Source organism: Canis aureus, chromosome 2 (genome assembly GCF_053574225.1).
Source record: "Canis aureus isolate CA01 chromosome 2, VMU_Caureus_v.1.0, whole genome shotgun sequence".
NCBI classification, from domain to species: Eukaryota; Metazoa; Chordata; class Mammalia; order Carnivora; family Canidae; genus Canis; species Canis aureus.
The window spans coordinates 65,227,402-65,236,604 of NC_135612.1; the positions used below are offsets into that span (position 1 = coordinate 65,227,402).

General features: G+C 41.9%; 1 protein-coding gene across 11 annotated transcripts in view; it reads left to right on the forward strand.

Moving 5' to 3' along the window:
* PROM1 (prominin 1) overlaps nt 1-6,922 on the forward strand; it is a 131,662-nt gene extending 124,740 nt beyond the window's left edge. For 9 of the 11 annotated variants that reach the window (XM_077877024.1, XM_077877022.1, XM_077877020.1 and 6 more), the window contains 3 exons: nt 823-915; nt 5,411-5,526; nt 6,491-6,922. In XM_077877024.1, the coding sequence (XP_077733150.1) occupies nt 823-915; nt 5,411-5,526; nt 6,491-6,545 (264 nt within the window). In that variant the 3' untranslated portion in view covers nt 6,546-6,922. The other 2 variants (XM_077877039.1, XM_077877038.1) reach the window with 2 other exon arrangements.
* The last annotated feature ends 2,281 nt before the right edge of the window (nt 6,923-9,203 follow it).

The following is a 9,203-nucleotide window of genomic DNA, read 5'->3' on the forward strand; positions in this document are numbered from 1 at the left end:
ATAAGGTTGTTCACATGGGTTGCCTTGTAAGGCATAGGTGGGAGAAAAGGGGAAAGTGATCCAACCAATAAAGGCAAAGAAATAAGACACACCTCTGCCCTAAAGAGCTAACATCTAGCTCATTTTATGTATTTTTTTAATGAATGAATATAGTTATTTTAAGTCATTGGGATTGGAGCATCTGTTTGTCATTAAATTTGTTTAGTGAATTGTACATAGTCTTCTGCTTTCTAAATTGGGGTCAGCAGGTAGTGCTGTTTTTCTGTAAACACAATTTTATTAGCACACAGCCACACATTCCTGCGTATTTATCACCTGTGGCTGCTTTCACCATACCATGGCAGAGTTCAGCACTTGAAACAGAAATGTTTCAGTCTGTCCTGCAGGGTCAAAAATATTTACTCTTTGATCTTTTAATAGAAAACGTTTGCCAAGCCCTGCTCTAAAATCTATAATTATTGATTAATTAGCTTTCCATTTTCTTCCCACATCCTTTGTCAGATCTCAGAGGGGTCAGGCAAGAAATTCAGACTGAGACCCAGTACCAAACACCTGGACTTCTTCATTCTCTCAGTAGCCTGGTAGGGTGGGTCTTACTGTTCCAGATAACAAGTGCAAAAACCAGAGACCCAGGCTCCAAGAGAATCCGCATCTTGCTTTCAAGTACCTACTTGTATGCATCATCGAACTTATCCATAGAAATCAGCTCTCAGCTCTGTACCTGAGATGGTATAGAGAACAGGTCAAAGGTAAATGGCACATCTAATTCTTGTGGATTTTTATGGGTATGGCTCAGAGTTCTCTTGTGCTTCCCACCCATAGATTACTGAGCAAATTGCAGCCTGCAAACCCGTGGCCACTGCTTTAGACTCCGCTGTTGACGTCTTCCTGTGTAGCTACATTATCGACCCTATGGTAAGAATTTCATCTTTCAAAATAAGGAAACACAATAAACTCATCAATCATCATGTTTTGTTGGCAGAGTATAGGACACTCTGATATAAAAAGAGTTTTGCGCTTGGATCTGTTACCGTTGTAGAATCCAAAACCTAAAATCTAAAATTCAGATGACTGTGTTATGATACCTAACAGACCAAGGAAAGCCAAAGACCTAGCTGCATATCTTTGTTCCTTTGTAGAATGATATTTATGGAGGCCAGGAGACCCTCATGAAGAAAAATCCTATTTGTCCTATTTGTCTCGATTAGTCAGAAAGGAGAAGTCACTGGTGTGCAGATTGCCAATATTCAAAAGGATTTTGAGTGCAACTGTGTGATGTGTATGTGTGTGTGTGTGTGTGTGTCCCCATAAGAATAGCAAACTTAATATTATTTTTTTTTCTTAATATTATTTTTGATTTAAAAGGCCTTTGATATGTTACCAATGGGATGGTAAGTTCCAATTAATCCAGTTTATTCCTCAGCTCTATTCACCCCTCAATATATCCTGACTGTCTGCGAGCCAACCCTTTCACTTCCTCTGCTGAAAGCACTGCAGTGGCTTCCTCCTGTGGTTATCCACTGTAAAGATCAGTATCCTTAACTGAGTACACCAGGCGCTGTATGATTGGGCCCACGCCCATTGAGGCCACATTTTGCAAAATTTGAACACCTTTCCTGCTGTTCTTCAGACACATATTTTCTTTCACTTCTTTAAATATATCTCGTCCCCACCACAGGACCTTTGCACATGACATTTCTACCTGGACTGGAGCTCTCTATCTCTCTCTCTCTCTCTCTCTGTCTCTCATTCTTCCCCTCCACATCCACACCCCACCTGGCTAACTCTGATTCTAAATCTGCCAGTGAGTGAAAACAAAGGCCCTGGATTCAGATTCTACTACATTTCCTGAACTCTGTGACTGAAAAATTATTGGACTTTTCTGAGCTTTCTGAACTTGTCTAAGTGGGATTGTTTCATGGTTCATGTGATTATGAGAGATTATGGGTAAAACCCTTAACACCATGTTTAGTACATTAACAGTCAATACATGTTTGCTATTACTAGTGAGCTGCTTTCAGGTCTTAGCTCAAACAAGTCTTTTTTTTCCAGGAAGCCTCTTCTGATCTTCCCACCTAGACTGGGCTCCCTTTTCTACACTCCCATAGAATTCTGTACTTTTCCTTAAAGATGTTATTACTGCTTGAATTGTACATTTGTGTGGTTCTTTGGTTAAGACCTGTCCCCTGCAGGGGCACCTGGTGGCTCAGTGGTTGAGCATCTGCCCTTGGCTCAGGGCATGATCCTGGGGTCCTGGGATTGAGTCCTGCATCAGGTTCCCCACAAGGAGCCTTCTTCTCCTTCTGCCTGTGTCTCTGCCTCTCTCTGTGTCTTTCATGAATAAATAAACAAAATATTAAAAAAAAAACCTGTCCCTTGCACACACTCTAGACTTTCACCTCCCTGAGCAGAGGGCCAGTGTGTTGCTGTGCCCCTATCATCTGGCATGTTGCCTGGCACAGGCAATGGAATGAACGAAGAATGATCAGATGGCTATTTGTTGAAGTACATCTGTATTGCTCCATCTGTCCATCTCCCTACCCTACATCCACATGTCCATCTGTGTGCAGGACGGACTTTCACACCCAAATGGAAACACTCCTGTGCTCATAGCCATGCGGACCCCAAGGCTTGGCTTTCCTGGCCACCTCCCTTCTCCCCAGCCCCTAAATCCCTCTGTCTTCTGCTTGGACTCCTGCTGATGGCTTTGCTTGAACCCTCATTGGACAAGTGCTGGGCTAACTTGGTTGATTCTGAACTGATCTCCTGTCTTCACCACCTGCCCCAGCTACTCAAATCACCCAACTATCAGACATCTTTCCACAAATAATTGGGGGCCAGTGGAGGGGAGGCCTAGAGTCTGCTCAGGAAGACTGTAGGCTGGAGTTTTATAGCCAGGTGGTTTAAACAGTGAAAAAGAGCTCTGGGCATTGATTTTGCCAGGAAAACAGACTCCAGAGTGACTAACATATTTCTCTTATATCTTGATTGTTCCCAGAAGAATTGTGGCAGCTTCCAGTAAAAGGATATGCTTGTCATAAAGCTCTAAAGCCTCTCAAAATAAGTCTGAAAGCATAGAAATCTGCCAATAAAAGAACATAGGGGGGGTGGGGGAAGAGAACAAATTTACTGGAAATACTGGGCCAAGAGGTGTCACTGCCATTGGGCAGGACATCACCAGGGGGGGAAGCAGAACCTCAGTGGCTGAGCTGTGAGGGTTGGAGTGGGGCCATTGTGACATCTAAGCTGCCTTTGCCTCCAGGTGGGCTGGGGAGGCGGCCCTAGTGTTGCCAACAACTTCTTAAGGCAGCAGCCGCAGACTTGAGCTTCTGTAGGGATCCTGCAGGTTGTACATTTACAAAGTAGGCCAAGTGTAAGACACCGGCCATGTGTGGTGCCCAAAGGGTCATGCTGGTGGTTCCCAGCTGTGTCTTTTCTGATTGGTGGATAAGGTTAAACAGTGTTAGGTGTCACCCCTGCAAAAGCTAGTGGTGTGGCCTGGGGCAAACCAAGGACAGATGCCCCTGTTGGATGGAAGAACCACCATTCAGCTACAGCTGGTGTAGCCTTGTGAGACTAGGGGCTCAGTGTTAGGAGACCAAACTTCAGACTTTTCAAGAAAGGATGGAAATCCAAGTTCCTATGTGAAATCTGACTATGAATGTTGGTAACCATTTTTTAAAAATACTTTAAGGGATGCCTGGGTGGCTCAGCAGTTGAGTGCCTGCCTTTGGCCCAGGGTGTGATCCTGGAGACCTGGGATCGAGTTCCACATTGGGCTCCCTGCATGGAGCCTGCTTCTCCCTCTGCCTGTGTCTCTGCCTCTCTCTCTCTCTCTTTCTGTCTCTCATGAATAAATAAATAAAAATCTTTTTTAAAAATAAGAATAAATAAAAATACTTTAACCTACTTTTTAGACAAAACGAAGTTGAATACAACCTACCCTATAATGAGTTAAATTAAATACAGGAAGTTTATTGAGAGCCTCATAATTCTGCCTTTTTCACACAATGCTGTTTTGGGATAAGGATGCTCCTGTCCCTCTGTTCCAATGCACAGCAAGGCCAGAAAGGTCAATTAGCATATCAAACAAGTCCTAAAAGGGATTAAGCTCAGGCTAGCTGGCAGCCACGGGCTCTTCTCATTGGCATCAAAGGGACACCATCACCTGGTGGGATTCTTTTCTTTTCTTTTCTTTTCTTTTTTTTTTTTTTTTTTTAAGAAGCATTATCTTTATTTCTAAATTTTATTTATACTCAATTAATTGACATATAGTGTATCATTGGTTTCAGAAATAGACATCGGTGATTCATACATCTCATATGACACCCAGTGCTCATTACATCATGTGCGCTCCTTTTTTTTTTTAATAATAAATTTATTTTTTGTTGGTGTTCAATTTGCCAACATACAGAATAACACTCAGTGCTCATCCCGTCAAGTGCCCCCCTCAGTGCCCATCACCCATTCACCCCCACCCCCTGCCCTCCTCCCCTTCCACCACTCCTAGTTTGTTTCCCAGAGTTAGGAGTCTTCATGTTCTGTCTCCCTTTCTATTATTTCCTACCCATTTCTTCTCCCTTCCCTTCTATTCCCTTTCACTATTATTTATATTCCCCAAATGAATGGGACCATATAATGTTTGTCCTTCTCCGATTGACTTACTTCACTCCGCATAATACCCTCCAGGTCCATCCACGTTGAAGCAAATGGTGGGCATTTGTCATTTCTAATGGCTGAGGAATATTCCATTGTATACATAAACCACATCTTCTTTATCCACTCATCTTTCGATGGACACCGAGGCTCCTTCCACAGTTTGGCTATTGTGGACATTGCTGCTAGAAACATCGGGGTGCAGGTGTCCCGACATTTCATTGCATCTGTATCTTTGGGGTAAATCCCCAACAGTGCAATTGCTGGGTCGTAGGGCAGGTCTATTTTTAACTCTTTGAGGAACCTCCACACAGTTTTCCAGAGTGGCTGCACCAGTTCACATTCCCACCAACAGTGTATGAGGGTTCCCTTTTCTCCACATCCTCTCCAACATTTGTTGTTTCCTGCCTTGTTAATTTTCCCCATTCTCACTGGTGTGAGGTGGTATCTCATTGTGGGATTCTTCATGCAAACCCTGGCTTCCTTACCTGCTGCTACTTTTCCTCATTTGCAAAATAACTGTAATGATAGGACTGATTCAATGTTTTCAGAAAGATCTAATGACTTACAGTAATATGCAGTGCTTCACATAGTGGCTGACTCCTATTATGTCACAAATGGTCTTCACAAACAAAATTAGAGCTCATTTAAAAAACTGCAAAAAAAGGGGGGTGGATTTCTGCCTCAAGAAACTGCTGTTTCCCATTCCCTGTCTTCAGGCATGTAATCCTCCTGATTTTCTTTTCTCCCCTAGAATTTGTTTTGGTTTGGCATAGGAAAGGCGACCATATTTTTACTTCCAGCCATCATTTTCGCTGTGAAGCTGGCTAAGTACTACCGTCGAATGGACTCAGAGGATGTGTATGATGAGTAAGTAGACAACTTTCTGCAGAGTTTGGCGGGATGGGGGTCATTTTCTAAGTGGTACTGATCTCAGAGAGCTTGCAAAAAGATGAGCTCTGATGAGATTAAGCTTGGTCTTTTTCTTTTTTTTTTTTTTTTTTAAGTAGGGGGTCATCTCAATTCAGGTGTTTTCTTTGTACCAACTTTCTTATGCTTGTGTTATGCTATATTTTCCCTCTCCCTTACTCTTCTCAGAATCCTTAACTGACCTTCTTATTTCTTGTTTGCAGTTCCTCTGTCTTGGGGACTTGGCACTTTACTTTATAACTGTTTTTACTAGTTTCCATTTTGACTCTGTAGCCTATACTTCACTCGGTATGCTTCGTTTTTACTTCTCTCATCTTCTTCTCGACTGTGTCTCTCCTGAATTTACTCTGTTAGCATCAGTATTAGGGTAAAAATGTGGGGGATGCAGCTGTTGAGCTGTAATAGTAATTTAAAAAAAAATAATTGTATCTCCCTTTTTAGTATTCTATAGTGCTGAAACTGTATCGCCAAAAAGTAAGCCTTTTCTTTTTTAAACCATATTCATCAGATGGGACTGGGGAGGTCTTTATTAGTATATGGTGGACTTATAAGATAAAATTAATAGCACCTTAAAATTACATAGCAACATTAGATATGCCTAGATAAAAATCAGTCCTAATGTCTCTTAAAATGAGGGCTGACACATGCAAGATACTTGTTGAGTTAATGAAATTTTATACATTAAACTTATGTATGTATAAAATGGTTGTCTTAATACTTGGTTTTTCAAAGGGAGCAGAATGTTGATATACCTTTTTTACCTTCTTTGTAGACTTAACAAACTGTCACATACTTTTCATGACCATTGTATTGCCTTGTAACCCATGATGTAAATACTTCATCTTAGAGATAACATGGTGTTTTTGTTTTTTATAACAAGTTGGCATATTTATTTTTGTTACAGTATGGAAAATGGTAATATTGGTTTTCATAGACATCATTCCACTCAGACTGTATGAACAAAGGTTTTAAACAGATCCAACGTGGCACGAGTTCTTGACCTACAGCATCTCCAAATGTTGGAAAAGAAACCCTTCTCTTCTGGAGTTTACAGAGTTCAGTGATTTTATATGCAACATGCACTGATGCACCAAAGAGTGAAAAGCGTGCTCACCAAAATTTTTTTAAATCTCTAGAATTTAAATTTTTTGCTCTAACCATCTAAACCTTCGATGAAAGTTTCAATATGTAATACCTTCATTAATTTCCAGTTTAGCTTTTGGAACAAGACATGAATTGTGTCACATTTCATTGCTTGGAAACTTAGACTTGTAGTTAGAGAAAGTTCAGCAAATCACAGATGTGAGTGTGAACAATAAAAGAATGATTTCAGAAATCTGACTCTAATCTTCTTATTGAAAAATATTCCTAGGGACGCCTGGGTGGCTCAGTGGTTGAGTGTCTGCCTTTGGCTCAGGGCGTGATCCCAGAGTCTGGGGATCAAATCCCACGTCCAGCTGCTCCCTGCAAGGAGCCTGCTTCTGTCTCTGCCTCTCTCTCTCTCTGTCTCTCATGAATAAATAAAATCTTTAACAAAAAAAAGAAAAAAATATTCCTATTTTATAGATATTGGTTACGTCACTGTGTTATTTGCTTAGGGCTACCGTAACAAATTATGCAAAGGGAGTGGCTTCAAGAAGTGTCTTCCTCAACACTTCTGGAGGCCAGGGGTCTGAAATCCCCATGTCAGCACCGCTGCTTCCTCAGAGAAGTTCTGTGGGAGATTCTGTTCCATGCCTTTCTCCTATATTCTGATGGTGGTGACAATGCACCACATTCCTTGGACACATCACTCCAGTCTCTGCTTCTGTCTTCCCCATCTTAGAGTCTTCCCTTGTGTGCCCATGTCCACTCATTGTGTGCCTATGTTTACAGAGGGAAATGTGGATCATGTCCCATCCTAATCAAGAATGACCTCGTCTCGATTTCATTACATTTGCAAACAACCTATTTCCAAACATTCACAGGTTCTAGGTGGATACGAATTTGGGGGAGTGTGGAGGGGATGGACGCCATTCAAGCCAGCACCATCACACAACAGCAATGCAAATAGCCAGAAAGTTAGGGAAGTAAATTTGAAGGAAAGAACACTATACACACAGAAACTAAGTTAAATGACCAAAATCACAAAAGATGGAAAAATAACATTTTATTAGACATGTACAAAAGAGTGACTCATCCCCCTTTTCATTTTATGTTTGTCTTAAAGAACACATTAATACCCCAACTGCTTGTGAGCATAAATTGTCTCTTTATCTAACACAGTGAGGCCCAGCCCCTGCCACACAATGGATTCACATGGCTGGTACTTAGGTCCCACTCTTAGAGATTCTGATATAATTGGCTACGGGTGTGGATTTTTTAATTTCTTCAGGTGTATTTCCTGGATGGCCCACTTGGTTCGGCTTCCAGTTTTTGGTTTTGGCTCGGGCCACGGTCTTGACATTGTAGGATTGAGCCCCAAATTGGGCTCTACGCTTACTGAGGAGTCTGTTTCAGATTATTTCTCCCTCTCCCTCTGCCCCTCCCTGCTCATACTCTCTCCCTCTCCCTCAAACAGATGGATAAATCTTAAAAAAAAAAAAAAAAAAAAAAAAAGATTCCTCAGATGATTCTAATAGATGACCAAGATTGAGAAACACTTCCCTGGATTAACTGAATCATTTTCTGGGATATATAGCATGTAATTCTCATGTAAACCTGGCTTGAGAACTACTAGTGCAGCTCTATATGCATTTCATCCATAAGGACCCTGTCCCTCAGATATCAGAGATTTGTGTTCTGATCGCTGATTGCTGCTCCTAATCCAGAGGTGCAGATGCAGAAGGGGGCAGCACTGTTACTCTCCTTCTGAGGACGAGCTGCATTGTGCTCTCACTATCTTCTCTCTGGGGAGCCTATAATGCTAATGACATGGTCTATCCAGCAATCTCTCCCAGTCAAGTCTTTTAAAGTCCTTTCAACTTCTTGATGACACCACCAGCTAAGAATGAGAAGGAGCATAAAATGCCCACTGAATGTCATGTCCATTGGCCCACTGTCAGGGCCCTTTGTCAGCATTTGATTGTAAATGTCCCAGACATCCAAAATATGCCAGAGCTTGGTCTCAAATGCTACTCTAGTGTGGCCAGAATCTGCCACTACCACAGAACAGCAATTTTACTTATTGGATTGTGTCAAAGACCACAAGAAGCCAGAAGTTGCCACGAGATGGCAGCAGAGGACACATGTAATCTATTTGCAAGGTGTACCCTTAAAGCCCACGGGCTAAATTCAGAGGCATCTGTTCTGAAGTGCTGATGATGCTCTTGGCTGATGGGCCACTACCACAGTAATCCATCTATTTCTACCAGAGATGTCACTAGCACTAGAAGTCTGCTGCCACTCAATCAACTTATAGTTGGGATGAGCCTTCAGGAAACCAGGCCCAGGCATCCTCAGACCTACCTGGAAGCCATCACCAGGTAGCCAAAGGCTCCCATGTGAGTAATCAAGAGAGATATAATGGGTCCTAAAGATGTAGAGATGTAGCATTCCTTTGTCTTTGGGAACTGACTTGCTGTTCTGGGATGCTCCATTCCCTTTTTTTTTTTTTTTTTTTTTAAAAGGAGAAATCT